At 40.6% G+C, this 27,175-nt stretch overlaps 1 protein-coding gene and 1 long non-coding RNA gene across 9 annotated transcripts; one reads left to right on the top strand and one right to left on the bottom strand.

Annotated features, from left to right (window-relative positions):
• The first annotated feature begins 1,677 nt into the window (after positions 1-1,677).
• LOC106562874 (alpha-N-acetylgalactosaminide alpha-2,6-sialyltransferase 6) lies at positions 1,678-12,106 on the top strand. Of its 4 annotated transcripts, none has more exons than XM_014127935.2 (7): positions 1,678-1,785; positions 2,427-2,506; positions 4,450-4,656; positions 9,540-9,958; positions 10,233-10,340; positions 10,560-10,628; positions 10,743-12,106. In XM_014127935.2, the coding sequence occupies exons 2-7, from the start codon at positions 2,483-2,485 to the stop codon at positions 10,927-10,929; spliced, it is 1,014 nt and encodes a 337-aa protein (XP_013983410.1). In that variant the 5' UTR covers positions 1,678-1,785; positions 2,427-2,482; the 3' UTR covers positions 10,930-12,106. The 4 variants fall into 4 exon arrangements, with proteins under 4 accessions (XP_013983410.1, XP_013983411.1, XP_013983409.1 ...); XM_014127934.2 differs by having other exon boundaries at positions 1,679-1,785; positions 10,557-10,628; XM_045689805.1 differs by lacking the exon at positions 1,678-1,785 and adding an exon at positions 4,925-4,971 and having other exon boundaries at positions 2,426-2,506; positions 10,557-10,628.
• LOC106562876 (uncharacterized) lies at positions 11,672-15,419 on the bottom strand. 5 transcript variants are annotated; one of them, XR_006757590.1, is made up of 5 exons: positions 14,974-15,419; positions 13,547-13,890; positions 12,801-12,895; positions 12,471-12,644; positions 11,672-12,284 (listed from the first exon to the last, which is right to left on the bottom strand). It is a non-coding gene; the product is annotated as an uncharacterized lncRNA (long non-coding RNA). The 5 variants fall into 5 exon arrangements; XR_001319123.2 differs by having other exon boundaries at positions 13,547-13,642; positions 13,730-15,253; XR_001319121.2 differs by having other exon boundaries at positions 13,730-13,890; positions 14,974-15,251.
• Positions 15,420-27,175: the final 11,756 nt, after the last annotated feature.

The raw sequence follows: 27,175 nt of genomic DNA, 5'->3' as shown, positions 1-27,175 counted from the left end.
ATATTACTATTTTACACCATTTTAAAGACAAGACTCTCGTTAATCTAACCACACTGTCCGATTTCAAAAAGGCTTTACAACGAAAGCAAAACATTAGATTATGTCAGCAGAGTACCCAGCCAGAAATAATCAGACACCCATTTTTCAAGCTAGCATATAATGTCACATACCAAACCACAGCTAAATGCAGCACTAACCTTTGATTATCTTCATCAGATGACAATCTTAGGACATTATGTTATACAATACATGCATGTTTTGTTCAATCAAGTTCATATTTATATCAAAAACCAGCTTTTTACATTAGCATGTGACGTTCAGAACTAGCATACCCCCCGCAAACTTCCGGTGAATTTACTAAATTACTCACGACAAACGTTCACAAAAAACATAACAATTATTTTAAGAATTATAGATACAGAACTCCTCTATGCACTCGCTATGTCCGATTTTAAAATAGCTTTTCGGTGAAAGCACATTTTGCAATATTCTAAGTAGATAGCCCGGCATCACAGGGCTAGCTATTTAGACACCCACCAAGTTTAGCCCTCACCAAAGTCAGATTTACTATAAGAAAAATGTTATTACCTTTGCTGTTCTTTGTCAGAATGCACTCCCAGGACTTCTACTTCAATAACAAATGTTGGTTTGGTTCAAAATAATCCATAGTTATGTTCAAATATCCTCTGTTTTGTTTGTGCGTTCAAGACACTATCCGAAGTGTAAAGAAGGGCGCACGACACGTTTCGTGACCAAAAAAATCTAAATATTCCATTACCGTACTTCGAAGCATGTCAACCGCTGTTTAAAATCAATTTTTATGCAATTTTTCTCGTAAAAAAGCGATAATATTCCGACCGGGAAAGCGTGTTTACGTTCAAAGAGAGAGAAAAAAAAACATGGGATCACCTCGTGCACGCGCCTCAGTCAGATTGTCCTCTGATAGACCACTTACTAAAGGCGCTAATGTTTTTCAGCCAGGGGCTGGAATTACATCATTCAGCTTTTTCCCCGGTTCTGAGAGCCTATGGGGGCCGTAGGAAGTGTCACGTTACAGCAAAGATCCTCAGTTTTCAATAAAGAGAGTCAAGAAGAACAAGAACTTGTCAGACAGGCCACTTCCTGTAAGGAATCTTCTCAGGTTTTTGCCTGCCATATGAGTTCTGTTATACTCACAGACACCATTCAAACAGTTTTAGAAACTTTAGGGTGTTTTCTATCCAAAGCCAATAATGATATGCATATTCTAGTTTCTGGGCAGTAGTAATAACCAGATTAAATAGGGTACGTTTTTTTATCCGGACGTGTAAATACTGCCCCCTAGCCCTAACAGGTTAAAAAACCTCCATATATCCTTTAAATTTAGTTCAAAACATTAACAACATTTAGAGAATGATCTCATAACGTTATTTAATTACCTCCAATAACCTATCATTTCCATTCTCAGACGTTAATAAAACCTCCCAGAAAAACTTTCAGGGAACCATAGGAAAACGTTCTCAGAACCTCACTGCTCCTAAAAATTAAGTTCCAAGAACAGGCGGAATTTTCACTTCTGTTCTCAGAATGTTTAAAAGACGTTTTGTTTACCGGTCAAAAAACGTATGACTTCTTCCCAAAACCAATGGGAAACCAAAAACTTACGTTCCAACAACTTCAATGAACAATATGTGTTAGCTGGGGAGCCAGTCCCTCCTACAATTGTGCAGGAAGATGGGGCAAGCGCTGACAGATCAAACGTCAATGGTGTACGGACGGATCTCATATGGATAAAACTCTGAGTTGGTAAGCAACCCTCGTTTCCATTACATTTTGTCATTAATCCACTGTTATTGTTGAATGACCGCCATTTTCCGCTATTATGGTTTAAAATAAAGCTATTTATGGTGTCAACACGAATCATCTCTGATGGCTGGCTGCGTGAGCGGTGAGGCAACTGGTTTAGGTCTTTGACGGAAAATTGTCATGTCTCCCATAGTAATGGCTTTATTCTATTGGATTGTAATGTTTAATATGTTTCGATAGGCTCGGATTAACAGTTTTGTCCACAAAGATTTCAGTGCGCTAAAATGAAATGTGGGCGCAACAAATATCACTTTCTATTTAAACCAGGGGTGTTTGTTTTGATAAACCACTGCACCTGTTCTGTAAAACAGATAGGGCCTAGGCTGATTTATGATATCAGTCGGAATTGCACACTTCTCAAGAATTTGACAACCACTATGTTTATTTTCCTTCTTTTTTTGCAATGCAATAAGCACAATAGATTATTCTGCAGGACAACATATTGCTTTTGTATTATTTCCCATGACAATTGTGACCTACAACAGGATTAGTGAATTGGTATTGACAATATAAGCCCATGCACATAGCAGCCTATGAAAGATTTAGTGTGTATTCACTATGGATCATCTGCCTCTTGACAGGGGTGATGACCAGAAAAGCACATAACATGTGATGTAGCTCAGCCTGATCTAGAAGCATGGGGCTGAGGCTAGTTGATAAGGTAAGTTAATTCTGAGAATTGATACACCCTCAGTTAGTGTTCATAAAGATAATTACAAGGGACCTGAAATGCTTATTCTAGATTCAATTAACTGTTTTTGTAGAATTTGCTATCAAGTATAATTACTGTCCGTAATAGGCCTATGTTTTGTACAATTTTATAGCATAACATTATGTATGTCACATATGGTGCAAAGATGCTAATTAAACCTGAACTTCAAATACAGTGCATTTGGAAAGTATCTAGACCCCTTTTTCCACATTTTGTTACATTACAGCCTTATTCTAAAATTGATTAAATAAAACATTTTCCTCATCGACCTACACACAATACCACTAAATGACAAAGCAAAAACAGTTTTTTATACATTTTTACAAATGTATAAAAACAAAACATATTACATTTCCATAAGTATTCAGACACTTTGCTATGAGATTTGAAATTGAGCTCCGGTGCATCCTATTTCAGTTGCTCATCCTTGAGATGTTTCTATAACTTAATTGGAGTCCACCTGTGGTAAATTCAATTGATTGGACATGATTTGGAAAGGCACACACCTGTCAGTCGACCATGCATGTCAGAGTGAAAACCAAGCCATGGGGTGAAAGGAATTGTCCGTAGAGCTCCGAGACAGGATTGCGTCGAGGCACAGATCTGGGGAAGGGTACCAAGAAGGGTTTGCAGCATTGAAGGTCCCCAAGAACACCGTAGCCTCCATTATTCTTAAATGGAAGAAGTTTGGAACCACCAAGACTCTTCCAAGAGCTGGGCACCCAGCCAAACTGAGCAATCAGGGGAGAAGGGCCTTGGTCAGGGAGGTGACCAAGAACCTGATGGTCACTCTGACAGTGCTACAGAGTACCTATGTGGAGATGGGAGAACCTTCCAGAAGGATAACAGTCTCTGCAGCACTCCACCAATCAGGCCTTTATGGTAGAGTGGCCAGACGGAAGCCACTGTTCAGTAAAAGGCACATGACAGCCCTCTTGGAGTTTGCCAAAAGGCACCTAAAGGACTCTCCAACCATGAGAAACAATCTCTGATCTGATGAAACCAAAATCAAACTGTTTGACCTGAATGCCAAGTGTTACATCTGGAGGAAACCTGGCACCATCCCCACGGTGAAGCATGGTGTTGGCAGCATCATGCTGTGGGGATGTTTTTCAGCTGAAGGGATTGGGAGACTAGTCAATATCAAGGGAAAGATGAATGGAGCAAAGTACAGAGAATTCCTTGATGAAAACCTGCTCCAGAGTGGTCAGGACCTCAGACTGGGGTGACACTTCACATTCCAACAGGACAACAACCCTAAGCACACATCCAAGACAAAGCAGGACTGGCTTTGGGACAAGTCTTTGAATATCCTTGAGTGGCCCAGCCAGAGCCTGGACATCTCTGGAGAGACCTGAAAATAGCAATACAGTGACACACCGCATCCAACCTGACAGAGCTTGAGAGGATTTGCAGAGAAGAATGGGACAAACTCCTCAAATACAGGTGTGCCAAACTTGTAGTGTCATACCCAAGAAGACTCGAGGCTGTAATTGCTGGCGAAGGTGCTTCAACAAAGTACTGAGTAAAGGGTCTGAATACGTATGTAAATGTAATATTTCAGTTAAAATATATTTGTTTTTTGTAACAATTTAATCAATTTCAGAATAAAGCTGTAACATAACAAAATTTGGAAAAAGTCAAGGAGTTTGAATGCACTGTAAGTCACCAGTTTGCCCTGCAAATGGGATTTGAACAGCCTTATTTGAACAGTCAGATCGAAAACAAAGCACTAACATTGATCTCGGCACCCAGAACCAAATACAGTGTACACGCTGGCCAGTTAATCGATTTGTTACCTTCCTGTAACAGTCTGTCACTAAAGAGTAACAAACAACACAGCAATAACTATTGATGCATATAATTTACATGTACCCCCACATCTTTTCCAGCAAGGGCAGCAGAGCCAGAAGATGGTGATCTTCGGAGCCATTTTCCTCCTGATGACCCTCCTCATCCTCTATAGCTCCAACAGTGGCAACGACATCAGCCCCTTATACAGTCCCTTCAGGGCGTCCACGCCTCATCATGCCATCAAGGTCACCGACCTCAAGAAATGGGCAGGGAAGGAGGGCTATGTTGCCGTCTATGGAAACAAGGTAACTCACACTCAGGGTTGGAATTACAGAGAAATTCTATGGAACCTCTATTTAATCCTTTAGACCTGGTCAAGAAGGCCACTCTAATATAAAACACATGGGAGCTCAACCAAACATATATTTTTTTCAACATCTTGTGCTCATAGGGCAGAACAAGTATTTAATCAGAACATGCAGTACACTACAAACCGGTAGTGGAGAGTGGGGTAAATTGAGCCGTCTAGGGAAATATAGTATTGTTTCTAACAAAGATATCTACATATTTCAGGATGTTGTGTATCCCTCAAGAATTAATGTAAACATTACAGGTATGAGGTAAGTTGAGCTGTGGAACAGGGTAAGTTAAGCCGCCTAGAAATGTCAGTACTGAATTAAGTATTACCACTACCTTTTTAAATCCATGTATATCTTTATTTCCCAGACACAATTTAACACAATCCCAACCACTTTTTTGTCTTTTTAATAGTTTGAAGCATATTTTAACACTGGCTTACCACGTAACAAACACTTTGTACTTAAAAAAACCAAAAAACACTTTTAACATAGGCACTGTTGTTACCTCATATCTCCGCGATATAACGCCTTGCATTACGCCTGGGTAGAAAACGCTTCAATTTGCTTAACTTGCCATTGGCTCAATTTGCTTAACTTGCCATTGGCTCAATTTGCTTAACTTTCCATTGGCTCAACTTGCTTAACTTGCCATTGGCTCAACATGCCCTATGGCCATTGGCTCAACATGCCCTATGGCAAACATTTACTACATTAGCTCACACAGTTACAAGTCATACTTGAGTAAAAGTAAAGATACCTTAATAGAAAATGACTCAATTGAAAGTCACCCAGTAAAATACTACTTGAGTAAAAGTCTAAAAGTATTTGTTTTTAAATATACTTAAGTATCAAAAGTAAAATGTAATTGCTAAAATATCTTAAGGATAAGTGTAAAAGTATAAGTAATTTAAAATTGCTTATACTAAGATGTTTTATGTATTTATTGATAGCCAGAGAGGCACACTCCAATGCTCAGACATAATTTACAAATCAAGTATGTGTTTAGTGAGTCTGCCAGATCAGAGGAAGTAGGGATGACCATAAATGTTCTCTTGATAAGTGTGTGATGTTTGACCATTTTCCTGTCCTGCTAAGCATTCAAAATGTAACGAGTACTTTTGGGTGTCTAGGAAAATGTAAGGAGTAAAAAGTACATTATTTTCTTTAGGAATGTAGTGATGTAAAATATCAATATCCCCAAAAATGACTGAAGTATTTCTACTTAAGTACTTTACACCACTGCAAGGATGCACTTTCATGCTAGGTTTAGGACCTCATATTGAAGCTTATAGAGACCCCAACTGATGTACAGAACAATCTTAAAATGATCTACTTTAGTTTTTATACAAGCATCATAAAACCTCTAACAAATTCTTTGGACCTAACTTGCTTATCACTTTTTCCATGTGATTTTATCCTTCACAGACTCTATGGAATGATGACCTCTTCCTAAATATTTGGTCAAATGATTAATTTTATGTATGGTTTCCTATTAAGTGGCTCAATGTATCCCTTTAGCATTGAGTGGCTCAATGTATCCCTTTAGCTCAACTTACCCCACTCTCCCCTACAGTAAGCTTACCCACCATAATAATATGGTGGTAATAATCATATTAATATGCAGGGCACCCTTGTAACAATCAGTATAACATATAAATGTACTCCCACCCACAAGCCTAAAAACATTACTATTTGCTTCCCCCAAAGGGTTCAAATAGTCTTGATCAAGTCAACTATTTTTAGGGCACCTCCAAAACTTTAGGTGTAATTTGAACCCTGTTCCCGCTCACACTTGCGGCATCAAGTTGTATCAGTGGATACATTTTTTAACACTGGTTAAATGTAGCTACATACTGCATGATTCATAGACGCAATCATGCACAGCCCAAAAACAAAACATGCATTTATTTTTAGGAACATCCCAAGTTCAAAATGAAGTAAAACTTCACTGTTCCTAGTGGAAAGCTGTTGCACAGTCCATTCAACTGTGTTCATATAGCTGTGTATACTTGTGGTGTGCTTGTTTACAGTACATGTGCAGTGTATGTTCATATTTGTGCATGGGTCTTTCATTAAATGAGTCCCTTTTGTGTAGTGTAACTTGGTGGGGGGAAAAAAACGTTCAACTCAACACATGTTCAACTTAATAATCAAAATGTTTTCCCATCTCAAGAGATACAATAAAAAAAGACTATAGTAAGTGGCCACGTAGCAATTGTAAATGAGAACTTGTTCTCAACTTGCCTACCTGGTTAAATAAAGGTGAAATAAATAAAAATGTGCCTATAATGTGCCAAATAAAGTAGCAGGGTTGACTTAAAATCAGCCGTAAATCCCCTTGTGACAAGGGAATGGAAGCTTCCCAGCTAGCACATTTGGTTCCTTGGAAGTTGTGGGAACGTTTTTGGTTTCCTGTTGGTTTTGGGAACGAAGTTTCCTGACCGGTAAAACAAAACGTTTTTTATACGTTCTGAGAACGCAAGGTAAATTTCAGCTGTTCTGGGAATGTACATTTTTAGGTTGCAGGGAGGTTTCATTAATGTTTGAGAATGGAAATTACAGGTTGTTTTGAAGGTAATTAATGTTCTGAGAACATGTTTCAATAAGACTTTTTTAATAATAGTGCTAGCTTAGTTTGGGTTAACTTTTTTTGAACTCCTTGCACAGATAGGACACATGGAAATTCATTTGCTTTGGCATTAATCATGCAAACACTTTTTTTTATTGTGTTCTCTATCCATGGAATTAGTCCACTGCGCCACCAGGATGGAGCTAGCATGCCATCTTTATTTAACTCATACAAAGCTGTTAATTTGTCTATTCAAACAGACCCCATTTCAAAGGAAAAAAGCTCTCATTAGGATCAGGTGTGGCTGAATTTAGTGGGTGTGGCCAACACACATGAACACACTTAACAAGATAGAAGATTGAGTTTTGTTGAATGGAATGTAGGATTTTAAATAACATTCTTAGAATGTTCTTTGAACGTTACCAATGTTTTTATGGAAGTTTCTCAGAACATGATTTTAAATAGAACCATGAGAAAACGCTATGCTGAAGTACTGAAATTCCCACCAACAGTGCATTCGGAAAATATTCAGACCCCGTAACTGTTTCAACATTTTGTTACGTTACAGCCCTATTCTAAAATGTATTACATACCCCCAAAAAAACTGAAATATCTACTTTACTTAAGTGTTCAGACACTTTACTCAGTACTTTGTTGAAGCACCTTTGGCAGCGATTACAACCTCAAGGCTTCTTGGGTATGATGCTACAAGCTTGTCACCTGTATTTGGGGAGTTCCTACCATTCTCTGCTGATCCTCTCAAGCTCTCTCGGGTTGGATGGGGAGCATCACTGCACAGCTATTTTTCAGGTCTCTCCAGAGATGTTCGATCGGGTTCTAGTCTGGGCTCTGGCTGGGCCACTCAAGGACATTGAGACTTGTCCCGAAGCCACTCCTCCGTTGTCTTGGCTGTGTGCTTAGGGTTGTTGTCCTGTTGGAAGGTGAACCTTCGCCCAAGTCTGAGGTCCTGAGCGCTCTGGAGAAGGTTTTCATCAAGGATTTCTCTGTATTTTGCGCCATTCACATTTCCCTTGATCCTGACTATTCTCCCATCTCCACAGAGGAACTCTGGAGCTCTGTCCATGACCATCAAGTTCTTGGTCACCTCCCTGACCAAGGCCCTTCTCCCCTGATTGCTAAGTTTGGCTGGGTGGCCAGCTCTTGGAAGAGTTTTGGTGGTTCCAAATTTCTTCCATTTAAGAATGATGGAGGCCACCGAGTTCTTGGGGACTTTCAATGCTCCAGACATTTTTTTGGTATCCTTCCCCAGAGCTGTGCCTCGACACAATCCTGTCTCAGAGCTACAGACAATTCCTTCAACCTCATGGCTTGGTTTTTGCTCTGACATGCACTGTCAACTGTGGGTCCTTTTTATATAGACATGTGTGTCTTTGCAAATCATGTCCATTTAATTGAATTTACTACAGGTGGACTCCAAGTTGTAGAAACATCTCAAGGATGATCAATGGAAACAGGATGCACCTGAGCTCAATTTCGTGTCTCATAGCAAAAGGTCTGAATACTCATGTAAATAAAGTATGTGTTTTTTATTTTATAAATTTGCAAAAATGTCTAGACCTGTTTATTTACTTTACTATTGGGTATTGTGTGTAGATTGAGGATAAATGTTTTATTTTATCAATTTTAGAATAAGGCTGTAACAAAATGTTCAAAAGGTCAAGGGGTTTGAATACTTTCTGAATGCACTGTAAGAAAAATATGGTTCTCAGAACGTTATGTGCTAGGCTTGCTAGGTTGTTGTGTGCAACAGGGAGGAGCAACTGAATGTCTATCTATGGATTTCTTAGAGCTTGAGGGGCAACTGTCTGTCTATGGGTAAAAGGGTTGATGTGTTATGCCCGACCCACTTAACTTTACACCACAAAACACCAGTAGAAACAGCTCACCTGCTTTTACACTACACTATTAGATGTTAAATGTTTCATTTGAAAATCTTTAAAAAAAGATATATTAAAATGACCGTTTTTGGGGTTATGTGGGTTAAAATCTTCCCGAGAAATCAGAGCGACATACATTTTGGCAAGTCATTATTCATATAAAAATCAGATATTTTGCATGTGGTCTATATTAAAGGGCACTTCATTTAATATAGCAGGCTTTTAAAATCCAATATTGGTACACAATTTCTACTTAAATATCAAATGGACAAACGGGGACTCATTTCATGGAACGACCCGCATGAGAGAAAGATAATTATATACTGTATATATTTTCTGAAATTTCTCCATTCCCTCTCCAGAATATGACCCTGCACTGCCACCACTGTGCTCTGGTGACCAGCTCCAGCCACGTACTGGGCAGTGGGGCCGGACCGGAAATCGACCGCACCCAGTGCGTGATCCGCATGAACGACGCCCCCACCACAGGGTTCGAGCGTGACGTGGGCAACCGGACAACTCTCAGAGTGGTGGCCCACTCCAGCGTGTTCAGGGTGGTCAGGCAGCCCACCGAGTTTCTCAACCACACGGATCATAAAGCAAACTCTGCGGTCATATTCTGGGGACCGCCCACCAAGATTGGTAGAGAGGCTAAAGGAACGCTGTACCGTCTGATCCAGAGAGTGAGCATGACCTACAGTAACCTGTCCAGCTTCACAATCACGCCCAGCAAGATGCATAAGTTTGATACACTCTTTCAGAAAGAGACTGGACGAGACAGGTGGGTAAAAGGGATGAAGGTGGGAATGAGGACAGAACGATGGGATAATGCTAAATTAATTCAGTTTCATGAAATTTCAATTCAATATGGAATTCAGCTTCAATTCATGAATACAAATTATAATTGAATTCTAATTACATTTCTTGATGATCACAACATGATGATTTTCCTGGCATCTAATGATAGAAATGCCCCTATCAAGAAATACAAAAGCTTTCTTCTTAAGAATTATTTTTTTCTCACTAACATTTTATCCTACGGTTTCCTTCCAAAGAGCGAAGTCTCAGTCCTGGTTGAGCACTGGCTGGTTCACCATGGTGATCGCCATTGAGATGTGTGACAATATTAAAGTGTACGGGATGGTTCCACCCAGTCACTGTGGGTGAGTATGAACAAGGCTAAACATAACGATAAATCACTAATAGCAATCTATCAATCACTTAAATCAAACTATTACATTGTGTAATCCTAAATGTGTTCAGTGAGCAAATGGTTCATCTATAATGCTGATTATTATGAAACCATTGTCTGCAGTTGACAGGATTGCTTTCATATACACAATGTAATATTATGTATTATGATTGTGTTTCTATGAAAGAAGCATGACGAAGACTTTTGGGTCGAAACGTTGCACTGTAAAACAGCGAGGGGAGCATTCGACAGTGTGCGGGTATCTATCTTTCTTGTCTACAAAGGAGCCATAGAGTTATTGCTACCCATTATGTATGCTGATTGTCTTGAAGCACATTGTCAATGCAATCCTTTGTAACGCCCCTTCTCCTAGAAAAAAGCCCCAGCCCAAGAAGATGCCCTACCACTACTACAAGCCCAGGGGCCCAGAAGAGTGTGTCACCTACCTGCAGAACGAGAAGGGCCGAAAGGGGCCCCACCATCGGTTCATCACGGAGAAACAGGTGTTTGCACACTGGGCCAAGCAGTATAATATCACCTTCACTCACCCCACATGGTGAGATGACTGGTTCCTCTCACAAGGTATGCCCCCTTCTCTGAATGGTAGTAATTTATCTTGGGAATTACTGTAGCCCTGTGATGACTAAGTATTTCTTTCACAAAAGAAGCTGTGAGCTTGGTTTGTAACTAGTAATATAAATTAGAAATGTGTTTTTTATTTTAGAAAGCTAACTACTAAAAAGTGTAAAATCTAAGTTTTACAGGAGTTAATACTGTTTTTCTGTGTACAGTAGAAAATGAAATTCCAATGAAATTACACACTCCTTTGCGGTACACAGAAAAAAACTGTAACCTTTGATTTTATGCTTTTTTTTTATAGCTAGCTTTGTAAAATAAAAAACACATTTCTAATTATAGGGCAACTCATGTTTATTGTAAATAGAAACCCAAAAAAATATTTTTACATGTTTCTAATGTTTGTTTAAAAAAAGTCCTCAAAAGCAAATGTTATAATATAAACTTTCTCATACTGAGGGGAGATTGTATTATCCAAGACGTTAAAGGAATTCATTTCAGGGACATATGCTTATAGACAGTATGGCTCAAATTAAGTGACATGTTTGTTGCATTACGTTATCCAATCAAACCTTGTGTGGCTTTCACTTAACACAGTACAAATACCAACATCAGAACACTTTAAGCTTACATTTATAGCACTGTAGGTTGGCTTGTGCCAACCCAATGGAATCATAACATGCCTGTTGAATGTAAGGGTGTGTGAGGTTAAGGCATTCACACAACTGTGCTGTACTGGATGCAGAGTTTATTTTATCCTGTCAAACCATGACACGGACTAACATTGTCTCGTCATCTTTGACCCTTTACCTCTGTGACATCCCGAGGCATGCAGCTGTTAGTTTGAACGATCCAAAAGAATGTATCACGTTATTTATTGTTAGCATTGTGCTGATTGACTTGTTATTCTTCATGAATGTTCTGTAATGTGTGTCTTGAGAACAAATAACATTTGAAAAAAGATGCATGTACATGACGTTTAAATTTGCATGGAGTCCTATACACAGGGGATAGTAGAAACATAAGACAAAAGGGTAACAGTGGATATAGATGGAACACACCTACTGACCAGATACAAAAGACAAGGAGTACCACCAAGAATATCGTGATTCTTCACTTGTGCTGTGATCTTCTATTCTTGAATAAAAAATGCTGATGGCACAGAATGTCCATTCATTTGATCCCAGAAGTATATAAAAGGTGTAAATTATTAGTCCTTTTGACTTCCTTTCAGTGATGGTTTGTCAGTGGCCACTTCCTGTTACGAACCGTTGGCCTTGTCTGGAAATGTGGCTGTGATTTTCTTCCTCAGGCTGGACATGGAGATCAAGATGGCCTCCTGTGGAAAAGACACCGGGTGGATCAGAGAAACAGAATAAAGGCAGGTCAAGTTGAACTCCCAGCTGATATAATGAAAGATAACAGGCCCCGAGTTTTTCCTTACCAAATTATTTTAACCGAAAACGTTTATTAAATACATTTATAGTAAAATATTATGGGGAATGGGAATGAGAGAGCTACTTACACTGTTGGGAAGGGCAGCAGTGATTGTATGAGGCATGAGTAGGTGTTTGGAGGCTTGACTTCAGTGCAGGACAGGGTTGAGGTGTTGAGGCTTCAGTGCAGATAAAAGATAATCATGGATGGATGATGTTGGAGAAGAGCCCAACTCCTCCACTAACGGCAGGACAGGATGTGACTGGGAAGACAAAAAAACACACAGTTAGACAAAAGAACAAAGAATGAGTTACTCCAAGCAAGGAGTAAAATCACATTGATGTGTAATAATGTGATCGTGTTTGTGTATGTGATTGACTCTTCATAGTAATGAAAGAAAATGTATAGGGTTACTCACAGTGCTTGGAGAGGAAACATTCAATGTGCCAGTGGATGAAATGGTTCTTCAGAGGGGCACAGGGCTGGCCTGTTTTTTTATTTAACTAGGAAAGTCTGTTAATAACACATTCTTATTTACAATGACGGCCTACCAAAAGGCAAAAGGCCAGTGATTAAAATTAAAAAAGAAATACAATATAAATTTAGGACAAAACATCACAAGAGAGACAACACTACATAAAGAGAGACCTAAGACAACAACCTAGCAAGGCAGCAACACAACATGGTAGCAGCACAAAACATGGTACAGACATTATTGGGTACAGACAACAGCACAAAGGGCAAGAAGGTAGATCACACAAAGCAGCCACAATGAGGTTTGAGAAGGAAGGGAAGTGAGACTACCACTCGCTGGAAAATATGTATTAAATGAACTAGGTAGGCCAGACCCAGCTGCTATAGAGAGCAATAGTAATGGCACAAACTCCACCATGGTTTGTTGGACAAATCCTATGGGAAAATTGTGTTTTTAGATCAACACTAAAAACAAGGTCTGTGGTAAATGCAGGCTTAAACCTTGTTTTTCACAGAATTTAAGAATTTGTAATTAAATTAAAAGCAAATGCTATAATGGTCATGTTAACTGATCTCAGGAAATGTATAATCTCCTAAAAGCCAATTTATGCTAGACCGAAAATGTGGTCAGTGCCATGTGGATGGTGTGAAGTAGGCGAAGACCAGTACTAAACTGCATGCAATACTAACTTTATGATGTGTGTTTTTTCCTCCTGTTAATCACCAACATTCTAATGTACGTAAATGCAGTCCTGGATTAGGCTCAATCTGTGTCTGGGAAACTGGCTCCAAAAGAAAAGTAATTTCATCTCAGTAACCAATATTGTATAAGTTACTTTTGAGGTAGTGCAATAAGAGCAAACGCTGAATTACCTTGTAGTGGTCAGAGCCCTTCAGAGGTGCACAGGGCTGTTTAGTACTCCAGAGGGGCACATGGCTGTCCTGTTCTTCAGAGGGGCACAGGGCTGTCCTGTTCTTCAGAGGGCAGAGGACCAGGGGCTTCAGTTCTTCAGAGGGCACAGGGCTATTTTGTTCTTCAGAGAGCCATGGGGGGGAGAGAGAGAATACAGTATTCGGCATGTATTAAAAAGTGATTGATGACGTATTTTATGCGTCACGTGGTTATGCCCATATATGTACATCCTGTCTGGATGTTCTCACGCTATCGAGTGAGTGTTTATGTAACCTGATAGTGCAGCTGTTCCTTTGAAGTGAAGCATGTGTTTAAACTAAAGCTGTCATGGTGATTGATGTGTAGTGACCTTGTTGAACTGTGGAATGTTTGAACATTTGAAAGAGTAGGGCAATGTTGTAGTGAATTTATGGCTCTGCTGTTTCGGGATCTTGTATATGAAACAGTAATTTCTGGGGTAGGTCAGCCAGAGTATAAGTAAGATCTATGAACACAACGAGCGCCAAGAAACCTCGAGAGCTAAACCACAGAAGACTCTAAAGAAGAAATATATAAAACATGGCTCCTAGACCAATTGTCGGTGTATTGTGTCCTTCGTGTCATGAACACAATGACAAAACCATCGAAGCCATTCTTTGTGATGCCTCTGATTGTTTTAATGGTGTGCATGATATGAGTGATGGACATATGGGTTACATTTTCCAACCGAACGTTTCAACGGTGAAGATTTTCACAAACAGCTGCCTCAGCACCCTTTTTCAGGGAGTTTTTCTCTTGCGTTGCGGATAAGAGAATGGCTTAAGATAAGACTTGCTCTATGTCAGATCGAACAGGCCCTGAGTGGGACAACCCTCCCGGGGTATGCATTGGAAGAGGAAGTCTACAGGGGAGATGATTTGAAAGCCATAAGAATCTCTTCAGTGGCATATAGTCCAGACTCCAAAGTGACAATTTTAGGTTGTGCCGAATTCAATAGTTCAAATCAGTTAGTTCATATGTACTTTCAAAAGCCTGCACAGAGGTCAACTATTTTGTGCTTGTCTTTAGCTTCAGGCGGGGGGATTATCATAAAGACCTTGACATGACGAAACGAGTGGAAAATCTTTTACGACATCGTGAACAATGGGTCCTTCTATCATTAAGACAGAACCTGGGACTAATGGCAAGATGGTTGATCTATCCTAGAAAAGAAAACATACGAAACCTGGATGGAGCGGGATATCATGCGGGGAAGAGACAATGTCTGAACCGGTCACATCTTGACGATGATGATTTAGAGACCGATGGCGGTGTGGGTTTACCATAGATCCTTCCTCAGGCCTTTTTCTCTAAGGAGGGAATTAAAGAATAATGACAGTATTGTTCAATAAAAAATGTGTTATATGTATGCATTTCGGTACTAAATATTTTTTTTAAATGTAATTTGCATTGAATGAAATATCCGGCTGTCTCTCTCTGTCTATGTACCTCAAAAGGTTGGTGTGTGTGTGTGTGTGTCTCTGCATGTGTGTTTGAACCAATGTTTTTTTTCTCATCAATTCAGCAGTAGGGGGCTATATGTACTGTATATAAGGATACCCAAACAACAGGTGTTTTTTTCTCTGGGTGGTGATCAACAAAAAGTTTTACACCCCTTACACCCCAGGAGAGCACCTCACAAATGTTTGAAAAACAGTTGTGAGGTGCTCTCCATGGGGTGGCTGTCGCAGTCAATCACGCCGTCCTCTTAAACATAGAAGATACCTATCCACCCCGACCTATAAAAGTTAATTCCTACAATGTCTCAGTTAGGACACAGTAGCGTGGCTGCTCTGAAAAGATATAGACGGTAAGAGGCCCCTGCAATCCTTTAAACATATGGAGAATTTTGAAGGTGAGTTGAAATTACAATCTAAAGAATGCCTGTTTTATATATCTAACTATGCATATTAATATGTATATATTGTATATTATAAAAGTTAGGTTTTTTTTAACAAGGTATATATATATATTCTATTTATATATTGAATGAGCGGAGGGGTTATTGTTAAATGCTTTATTTATTTATTTGTTAAAAGAGAATGGACTAGGGGCCTACACAGGTATTTTCCCCAAAATGTTGTGGATAAAATCATATATATCAGACTGCTAAACAGCAATCACTAACTCAGAGAGGCTGCTGTATACATTGAGATCCAGTCACGTTGCATCACTGGACACTTTAATGAATGGATCACTAGTCACTTTAAACAATGCCCCTTTAAATAATGCCACTTTAATAATGGTTACATATCTTACATTAACCTGTTATGGCTAGGGGGCAGTATTTTCACGGCTGGATAAAAAACGTACCCGATTTAATCTGGTTACCACTCCTACCAAGTAACTAGAATATGCATATACTTATTACATATGGATAGAAAACACCCTAAAGTTTCTAAAACTGTTTGAATGGTGTCTGCGAGTATAACAGAACTCATTTGGCAGGCAAGAACCTGACAAGGTTTCAGGCAGGAAGTGGCCTGTCTGACAAGGTGTCGTTCTTCTTGTCTCTGTTTATTGAAGAGTGAGGATCTTAGCTGTCCCGTGACACTTCCTACGGCTGCCATAGGGTCTCAGAAGGCGGTAAAAAGCTGAATCGTGGCTTTGCAGGCTCTGGCTGAAAAAAAGTAGCGTGTTTGGGTAGTGGCTGGTTACAGTACTGTGAGACTCAGGCTCGTGCCCGCGTCGACCGAAAGCTTTGTTTACTTTCCTCTGTTTAGCTAAAAGGAGATTCCCGGTAGGAATATTATCGCTTTTTTACGAGAAAAATGGCATAAAAATGGATTTTAAACAGCGGTTGACATGCTTCGAAGTACGGTAATGGAATATTTCGATTTTTTTTGTCACGAATTGCGCCATGCGCACGACCCTGATTTACCATTTCAGATAGTGTCTGGGACGCACGAACAAAACGCCGCTATTCGGATATAACGATGGATTATTTTGGACCAAACCAACATTTGCTATTGAAGTAGCAGTCCTGGGAGTGCATTCTGACGAAGACAACAAAAGGTAATCAAACTTTTATAATAGTAAACCTGATATTGGTGAGTGCTAAACTTGCTGGGTGTCTAAATAGCTAGCCCGTGATGCCTGGGCTATGTACTTAGAATATTGCAAAATGTGCTTTCACCAAAAAGCTATTTTAAAATCGGACCTATCGAGTGCATAGAGGAGTTCTGTATCTATAATTCTTAAAATAACTGTTATGCTTTTTGTGAACGTTTATCGTGAGTAATTTAGTAAATTCTTAGTGAATTCGCCGGAAGTTTGCGGGGGGTATGCTAGTTCTGAACGTCACATGCTAATGTAAAAAGCTGGTTTTTGATATAAATATGAACTTGATTGAACAAAACATGCATGTATTGTATAACATAATGTCCTAAGGTTGTCATCTGATGAAGATCATCAAAGGTTAGTGCTGCATTTAGCTGTCTTCTGGGTTTTTGTGACATTATATGCTAGCTTGAAAAATGGGTGTCTGATTATTTCTGGCTTGGTACTCTGCTGACATAATCTAATGTTTTGCTTTCGTTGTAAAGCCTTTTTGAAATCGGACAGTGGGGTTAGATAAAGGAGAGTCTTATCTTTAAAATGCTGTGAAATAGTCATATGTTTGAAAAATTGAAGTTTTTGTATTTTTGAGGAATTTGTAATTCGCGCCACGCCTATCATTGGATATTGGAGCAGGTGTTCCGCTAGCGGAACGTCTAGATGTAAGAGGTTAAGCATATCACATGTATATATTGCATTTTATACCCTCTACTGGATCATGCCTATGCAGCGATGCCATCGTTCATCCATATATTTATATGCACATATTGTCATTCACCCTTTTTTAGATTTGTGTGTGTATTAGGTGGTTGGTGGGGGCTTGTTAGATTAGTTGTTAGATGTGCGTGTAGTATTTGTCGGGAATTGTTAGATATTACGTTATTACTGCACTGTTGAAACTAGAAGCACAAGCATTTCGCTACATATGCATTAACATCTGCTATGTGACCAATAAAACATGATTAGAATTGTTCTGAAAAATGAAAAACATGCAAACCATAGCCCCTCTCTCTCGCTCTCTCTCATAAGGTTTCTTCAAATATTTAACAGTAGTTATATATATGGTTTTGCAGATATTTAGAAAATGGATGACTGTAACGCCCTGGCCATAGAGAGGGTTTTTTCCTCTGTTTTTGGTTAGGCCAGGGTGTGACATGGGTGGGCGTTCTATGTTCATTTTCTATGTTGGTGGTTTAAATTGTTTTGGCCGTGTATGGCTCTTAATCAGGAACAGCTGTAGATCGTTGGTGCTGATTGAGAGTCATACATAGGCAGCCTGTTTTTCCTTTGGGGTTTGTGGGTGAATGTTTTCTGTTTAGTGTGTTCCTGACAGAACTGTTGCTAGTCGTTTTTTTGGTCGCTTTTGTATAGTGTTCATTCGATCATTAAATCCTTTCATGATGAACACACCCTCCGCTGCACCTTGGTCTCATTTAGACGACGGCCGTTACAGATTCACCCACCAACAACGGACCAAGCACCGGAGGAAGGAGCAGCACCAGGAGGGGATGAAGCAGCGTGCTCAGGAGGTGATGGCATCCTGGTCGCTGGAGGAATTGGAGGGAAGAATAGACTGGACTTGGGAACAGCTATTTGACCACTGCAACAACCTGCCGGGGAAGCAGGTGGAGGTGAAGAGGCAGCCCCAAAAATTATTGGGGGGGGGGGCACACGGGGAGATTGGCGGAGTCAGGCGGTAAACCTGAGCCAACTCCCCGTGCTTACGGAAGGCAGCGTAGTACTGGTCAGGCACCGTGTTATGCGGTAAAGCGCACAGTGTCCCCAGTACGCGTGGAGAGCCCGGTGCGCTACATCCCAGCTCCTAACATCTGCCGGGCGAGAGTGGGCATTGAGCCGGGGCGGAGTGTTCCAGCTCAGCGCATCTGGTCTCCGGTGTGCTGTCTCGGTCCATGCTATCCTGCGCCGGCGCTGCGTACTATGTCTCCGGAGCGCTGGGAGGAAGCAGTTCGTCCTGTGCCTGCGCTCCGCCCGTGCTGGGCAAGAGTGGGCATTCAGCCTGGAGTATGGGTGGCAAGCCTACGCACCAGAACTCCAGTGCTTCCCCCACAGCCCGGTCTATCCTGTGCCGCCTCCCAGGACCAGGCCTCCAGGGGATCTCTCCAGCCTGGTCTATCCTGTGCCTCCTCCCAGGACCAGGCCTCCAGGGGGTCTCTCCAGCCTGGTCTATCCTGTGCCTCCTCCCAGGACCAGGCCTCCTGTGGGTCTCCCCAGCCTGCTGAGTCCTGGGCCAGAGCCGCCCGCCAGTCCGGAGCCGCCAGAGCCGCCCGCCTGTCCGGAGCCGCCAGAGCCGCCCGCCAGTCCGGAGCCGCCAGAGCCGCCCGCCAGCCCGGAGCCGCCAGGGCCGCCCGCCAGCCCGGAGCCGCCAGGGCCGCCCGCCAGCCCGGAGCCGCCAGGGTCGCCCGCCATGTTGTTTTTATGTCAATTGTGTGTGTTTTTTTTAAGTAAACATGTATATATTTTGTATAAATGTATTTCTATATTATTTAAACGTCTATAGGATACCCTACATTTACCCAGCTGTTACCTGCAATAATTGATTTGGATCATCAACCATCAGAAGTTATAATTATAGAAGACGATGATTTTGAGGAACAACCGACCAACGGTGTATCTTTACTCGGTCCTACGCCCTCAAGATGATTTAGGTGTGAGTTAAAAAATAAAATGCGTAATAATCTTTATACATTAAGCGTTAAACAAATTGTGTACACTAAGAATACACGAGGCATTATAGGCTCTACCATTGAAAGACCATATTCTACCGTTCTATACGGCCGGCTTTGCCAAAACTCAAAACAACCCAAGAATCGAAGATTTAGCACACATATACACACCTCCAAGAAGCTCCAGCCCTTCGGTATATAATCCTGCACCTACACCATATCCTTGTCCTGCACGGTTCCACAGAACAGCAGTTCAAATACACAGAACTGCATCACCTCTGCCCGGGAAGGCCGACTGGTCTGAAACGATTGGATTCAAGAGCATGCTCTCTATGGATATGGTATGAACAGTTTTTATTAGTTATACATTTTTTTAAAGAATATGTTAAAACTATTTCAAATAATGTTATTTTTTCAGATTCCAATGATACCTATACGAATCTTTCAGTCTATACATCAAGAGGACATCAGGATAGGAAACACATCATCAAGAATTCTTCAGAAAAACAGGCATCAAACAACCAAAGGTAATTTAACTAAAACCCAAGGCCTAACAGTGAGAAACAGAAACAGGGAGTTAGGTGATGTGTTAATATATTTGAAATGTACGGATTAAAAAAAAACATTTTCTCTTTTAGTACTATTATTGGTTATTTAATATAATGTATATTTTATTTCTAATACACTTTTGTATGTATTTTTCTTTCAGACTCCTCCCAGGCCTATACAAACATAGAAGACCCAATACACCAAGAGGAAGAGGAGGAAGAGGATGCCAATGACATTCAGAGTAAATCATCTAAACCGGTTGATACATTCAATGCTGTTAATGTCAAGGATGATTGATGTTGCTGATGAAGGGTTGAGCTATGATGAGGATGATGTGTTGATGTATGACACGGCTAAACAGCTTGATACAATCAATTCTGAGGTAGAGCCAATACTCATTGAAGATAGCATCAATGAGGACACTGATCCTGAAATAGAACTTCAAGATATGTTTCTCACAGCCTTTTACAGGGCTCTAAAAGCCAGAGAGGTCCAGCTATGCACACGTATGGTTGCTTTACTAAGATGTCAGTACAGCCAAGATCTATCCTTCTGGCATAAAACCACGCCACGCTTGTTAAGCATCAATCTGATTAAAAAACGCCCAAACAAACGATAAAAGCTATATGTAACATGGATACTTGTAGAATAACACCAGAACTGATCTCCTTAATTAACCAAATTAACGAGAGAGTTCCAGCCCCCCCACATCAGCCCTCATTTCCTATAACGCTTACACATGAACACCCATTATCACAGGTGAACTTATATCCTTAATTAACCAAATGAATGAGAGCACCCCGCCTTCAGCAGCTACACACACACACACACACACACAACTCCTATAACCCGTACACATTATCCTTAATTAACCAAATGAATGAGAGCACATCATCTTCAGCACCCCCCCCCACACACACACACACACACCTCCTATAACTCCTATACATAATGACAATGAGCAACCACATGATGAAAACATCAGTTTTTTTAATTCACATGTATCAATCAGAGCCATGATTATGCAGTTTTTTATGTGATGATTTTGGATACTCTTGGAGAACTTTTAGAAAGGGCTACAGATTTTGCCGAACCTCGTGATGTCTTACAGCTTGAAATATGTGGAGATAGCATGCAAAACACAGTATCTCTTGTTTTACCCAATGGCGAAGCAGATCTTGAACAATTTATAGCCCTGCTGGAACGTCTTGTTCAATGTTATTTATCCATCATAGCTGATAGGACCTTAGAACTTGTTGTACAAATAGTCTGTCAACCCCTAGGCGGAGGGGGTCAAAGAAGGAAAATTGATAGTCTCATGCAATCCGAAATCATTAAAAAAAGCAGGCCTATCTCATAAACGTTAACACTCCTGGTAATTAGTTATGCTTTGCAATAGGCCTATCACATTTACTCAACCCTGGATGTACTGATCTAGAAGCTTTACAAAAGGCTAGTGAGCTCCAAAAGGCTAGTGAGCTCCAAAAGGCTGTAGGTCTAGGTATACAGGAGGCTGTGGCTTTCTCTGACATAGTAAAATTTGAAAATTTGCTGAACATCAAGATTGTGGTTTTATACCATATTAGAGATAATTCAGCTCTCTTGAAATTCCAGAACAACCCTCAATCTCATCCTCCATATTCTGTACTTTTATGTGAAAAACTCTTTTTTTTTATGGTATTACCAACATCAGAGCTTTCTTAGGAGCACAATATGTGTGTCCATCATGTCATTCAGGCTACAGCCAACAGGGTGGCACTCTTGTCGTTATAACTGTTCAGTGTGTCAGGATGAAAAATGTCCGATGCAGCCCTTACACTTAACACCATGTGAAGATTGTCATCATACATGTCGTTCTGCCTACTGCTACGAAAAACACAACATTGAAACATTGCACCCCAAGGCATGTAAATCTGTAAGCAGTTGTGACATTAACAAGAAATGTCCAAAATGCCATTGCAATTACAACCTTAAAATAGACAACCCCCAAACTCACTTATGTGGTATCATACGCTGCCCAATCTGTAAAGGGCTTTGAAAAGCAGAGACAAAGAAGTGATTCAAGAAGTGGAACATGAGTTCTATTTTCATCCCTTGGCTGAAAATGAACATTCAGAGAAATATGTGTTTTATGACTTTGAGAGTAATCAGGAATCAGGGATTAATTTGCCTATTTTTGTATCTACCATGACTTTCAAGGGTGAAAAGTGGTCGGCAGAGGGCCCCAATTGTGCACTACTCTTTCACTAGTTTTAATTTTTTTTCTTCTACTCTTTCTATGATTCCTATCTTCTTTTGTACCCCTTGATACAACAAGGCGTTGCACCCAGGGTCATAGTCCAAGGTAGTAAAATATTGTGTTTTGTAGACCCCGCCTTCAACCAGAGATACATTGACAGTTTAAGTTTCTTACTCCATGACCCCTGGAGTTGTACAACTATTGCATCGGCATGCATGAAAACCTATCGTACACACTTTTTACCTCCAGTATCTATAGCTATTCCATCGCCTGACAACTACCTCCGACAATTCAAGTCATACTCTAGCAGCTCCATTCAATGGTCGAAGGACTTATCCCATGCTAAAAACATGTTTATTCAACATACAAAAGGGGAAAAAAAGATTGTACCCTACCATGTAGATGGTTACACACATTTTGACGGTGTTGAGACAGTGTATGAGTACAACGGGTGTTTCTTCCACGGTTGTAAATCTTGCTTTGTGTCCCAGGCCATGTGTGTCTTAACCCAAAAGAGTTTTGGGGATATGTACCAGGAGTTCCAAGACAAATTGGAATCTTTACAGGCTGCTTATGGGGTGAGCGTTACGGTTATCTGGGAACCTGAGTGGACAGAACTCAAAAAGTCTGATCCTCATGTTCGAGCTTTCCTTTCCACCTTTGGCATACTCGAACACCTGGAACCCCTCCAGGCCTTGTATGGAGGTCATACCAATGCTTTGACATTACGGTATATAGCGCAACCTGATGAGAAAATTGGATATGTAGATTTTACATCCCTTTATCCTCATGTAGTGAGTTCCTCTTGTTATCCTATGGGTCATCCTGAAATTATTCACCATGACTTTGACTTACCACAAAACTATTTTGGTCTGATAAAAGCAACTGTTTACCCTCCCCAGGGCTTGGTTCTGCCACTGTTGCCTCACAAGGGACCTCAAGGAAAACTTTTCTTTCCCCTTTGTTGCACCTGCAGTGAAAGCAACAACCAGGAAAAGCCTTGTGATCATTCAGACCCATACACCCATATACTGGCCCGAGCCCTGACCGGTGTATGCGTCACTGTTGAATTCTCTAAGGCTATAGAGAAGGGGTACCGTGTGGCCAAAATCTTTGAAGTGTGGAACTTTTCCAGGAAATCAGACACTCTTTTTAAAGAGTACATCAAGACCTTCTTGAGATGCAAGCAAATGGCTTCAGGGTATCCTGCCCCAGTCACAGATCAAGAGAGCAAAGACAGTTCATTTCAGGACCATCATGAAAAAGAAGGCATACGTCTTGACCCTGACAAAATAGAGGTCAACAAAACCAAAAGAAATCTGTTGAAAATGTATTTAAATTCTCTTTGGGGAAATTATCCCAGAGAAGTAATATGTTAACAATGTCAATTATTAAAGATCCCGAAGAATTTATCGAATTTGTTTTTTCAGACCAATATGAAATTTCACATTTTTCATTCTTGAGCCAAACATTGCCCTGGTGCAATGGAGACGTAACAAGAAGTGGGTTCTACCCCCGGGTAATGTAAACGTGTTTCTTGCAGCATTTACCAAGGCCTATGGTCGACTTGAACTATACAATCTAGAAAAAAGAAACGCACACCTATAAAGGCGAGGTGCTGGCTAGCGGAGTAGAAAACTAGAAAATAAGGGAAAGCCGCACACTCTAAGAGCTCAGATGCAAAAATAGAATAACCAACGTTTCGACAGCAAAGCTGTCTTCATCAGGGTATCATCACAAACACTGCGAGATGAGTCATTTATATAGTGTCAAGAGACACACAGGTGTTTGTAATCATGGCCAAGTGTGGCCTAATATCATTGGTTAACTCAAATATTTAAAAAAAATGGCATACAAAGAACATACAAAAAGACAAACAAATGGATAGCATACGATCATAGCATTTGTAGTCTAAAATGTATCTAACAAACAATTACAATGGCAAAATCACAATAATCACAAGAATGGCTTCAGATCAAAGTCTATGTTGAGACCGAAGGGAGCAAGGGTCTTTAAATTAAAGATCCAGGCAGCCTCTCGTTTTAACAATAAATTATCAAGGTCACCCCCTCTCCTCGGGAGGGTGACATGTTCGATGCCAATATAACGCAGAGACGAAATGGAATGGTTTGCTTCCAAAAAGTGGGCCGCAACTGGGTAAGTCAAGTTTTTGCACCTAATGGTGCTACGATGCTCTGAGATACGTACTTTTAATTCACGCTTTGTTTTACCCACATAATTTTTACCACAAGGACAAGTTAAAAGATAAATAACTGCCTTAGTGGAACACGTAATAACACCTTTAATTGGGATAGATTTCCCTGTTTGGGGGTGTTTGAAGGATCTACATTTATAAGTGCCATTGCATTGAGCACAGCCATTACACTTGTAATTTCCATCCAGTATGGGTGCAAATAGACGTTCAGGAATATCTTGGGGTGGTAAATCAGAGTGTACCAATTGGTCTCTGAGATTTCTGCCCCGCGAGAATACGACCAGGGGAAGGTCAGAAAACACATTACCGAGACTATCATCATATTTCAGAATGTGCCAATGTTTGTGAACGATTCCTTTAATTTGTTCAGAGCACTTTGAATAGCGGGTAGTGAGAACGCAAGAATGCGTCTTTTTGCGAGACTGACCTTGAAAAAGGTCATGTCTCGTTTTGTTTTGAATTTTCTCAATGGCAATATTAATCTGATCATTGTTGTACCCCCTCTCCTTGAACTTATCCTGCGTCTCAGCCATATTTCCGTCGAAATCTGATTGTTTTATACAAATTCTTTTGATTCGACAGAATTGGCTGTAGGGCAAACTATTTTTCAAGGGAAGTGGGTGACAACTATCAGCCCTCAACAAACTGTTACGATCAGTAGGTTTCCTGTAAAGATCAGTGTATAGAACATTATCTTCACACAAGATCAGAAGATCAAGAAAACTGATTTGACGTGTATCAGATTGCATAGTAAATCTCAAATGTTCAGAACAGGAGTTAAGAAAAGCATGGAATGCCTGGAGCTGTTCTGCATCACCCCTCCATAGAACAAAAATATCGGCAATATACCGTTTCCAAATACTGATGTTAGTCAAGAAAACACTTTTGAGAGGGTTGAACATGGATTGTTTCTCCATGTAACCCACATACAAATTAGCATAGTTAGGAGCTATGGGGGATCCCATAGCAGTACCCTTCGTCTGAATAAAGAAATCATTTAGAAACATGAAATAGTTATGTGTGAGTACTATTTCAGCCAATGTTATAATGCAGGCACTGGAAGGTAGTTCATTAGGGTCACGTTGCAGAAGAAAATGTTCCATGGCTTCAATACCGCCCTCGTGTGGAATATTTGTGTAAAACGACTCAACGTCAAAAGTAACTAACAAGGTGTTCTCAGGGAGAGGATCAAGAGATTCAATGATAGAGATCATACTGCTGGTGTCCTTTACAAAGGAGGGGAGCTGTTCTGCGAGTGGTCTAATAAAAAAGTCAACAAAAGTAGATAGAGGGGCCGTTACTGCATCAATGCCCGCTACAATAGGGCGCCCTGGAGGGTTTGTAACATTCTTGTGTAATTTCGGCAAAGTATAGAAAGTGGCAATTTTAGGGTGTTGAATGGCCAGAAAGTCATATTCTTTTTTGGTTATCTGACCAGAATTGAAATAACCATCTAGGACAGTAAAGATAGTATTCTGAAATTGGGAAGTAGGGTCACTTCTGAGTTTCTTGTAAAAGGTGTTGTCAAGCAGTTGTTTATGACACTCATTTACATAAGCTGTCCTATCCATGAGTACAACCGACCCACCCTTATCAGCAGGACGAATAAGGACTGACGTATCGGATTGTAAATCAAGCAAAGCTTGTTTTTCATCCTTAGATAAATTATGGAAAGATTTGAACTCCTGTTTATTCTTAAGGAGATGAGCAACATCTTTTTCAACAAGTCTGCAATATGTCTCGATAGAGTGATTGCGATTGGCTGGAGGTACAAAATAACTTTTGCTTCTAAAAGGAGTCGGCGTATGTACAGGTGAGTAACCTACTGGTTCAATAGAAGTGTCAGGATTGGGGGAGCTAAAGTATTCCCTTAAACGGATGTTTCTAAAAAACTTGAACATGTCTACCTTAACGTCAAAATCGTTACACTGTGTTGTAGGCACAAAAGATAACCCTTTATTAAGCAAAGAGACATGGGCAGGGCTCAATATCTTGCTTGATAAATTAAAGACACTCAGTCCTGTGGGTTCTGGGACCGTGTGAACGGTCTCCTCTGATAGTCGTTTCTTCTTACCCCGTCGGGTGCGGCATCTCCTCGATGCGCGTGCCTGCGGCCAACTGCGCCCTTCCGTTGGCCCAGTCTCTCGTTGAATAAAAAACTGCCACTGGAAGCCGATGAGGCGCTGGTTGTAGAGTGTTGGTCAGACGGGGGTGGATCAAAGTAAGCATCATCCCTCCTGCGTCTGCCATGGAGAGGAGCAGGACCTCCTTTGTCAGGGTTTCTCCAAAAGTAGACTTTATCCTCGGCATTGTCTTTTTTGTCTTGGTTGAATTTCTTGATTTTAAGTTCCTTTATTTCTGTAGACAGCTTGTCCTGGAGCTCTTGGTTAGTTTTCATCAGTTCATTGAATATGCCATCATCATTAACAGCTATTTGTAGAGCTGTGCGTTTGTCTTTAATCGTATTATCCATTTCACTAAAATCCTTTGACTTGAACTATACACCCTCGTGGAGCAGCTGCAGAGGAGGGTTCTTTACCATGACACAGACACTGTGGTCTATGTAAGAAAACCTGGTGATTGGAACCCCCCTCTTAGCAACTATCTGGGTGGTTTAACGAGTGAACTCGAAGATGGTGACCAT

Source organism: Salmo salar, chromosome ssa11 (genome assembly GCF_905237065.1).
Source record: "Salmo salar chromosome ssa11, Ssal_v3.1, whole genome shotgun sequence".
Lineage (NCBI taxonomy): Eukaryota > Metazoa > Chordata > Actinopteri > Salmoniformes > Salmonidae > Salmo > Salmo salar.
This window is presented reverse-complemented; position numbering and strand designations above follow the sequence as displayed.

Bases quoted from the DNA above. Each gene is read 5' to 3' on its own strand.
- LOC106562874 (XM_014127934.2), top strand. From the start codon at position 2,483: ATGGGGCTGAGGCTAGTTGATAAG. The intron at 10,341-10,556 runs GTGAGTATGAAC...TTTCTATGAAAG, and splicing joins GTTCCACCCAGTCACTGTGG to AAGCATGACGAAGACTTTTG. The intron at 10,629-10,742 runs GTATCTATCTTT...CCCTTCTCCTAG, and splicing joins GAGCATTCGACAGTGTGCGG to AAAAAAGCCCCAGCCCAAGA.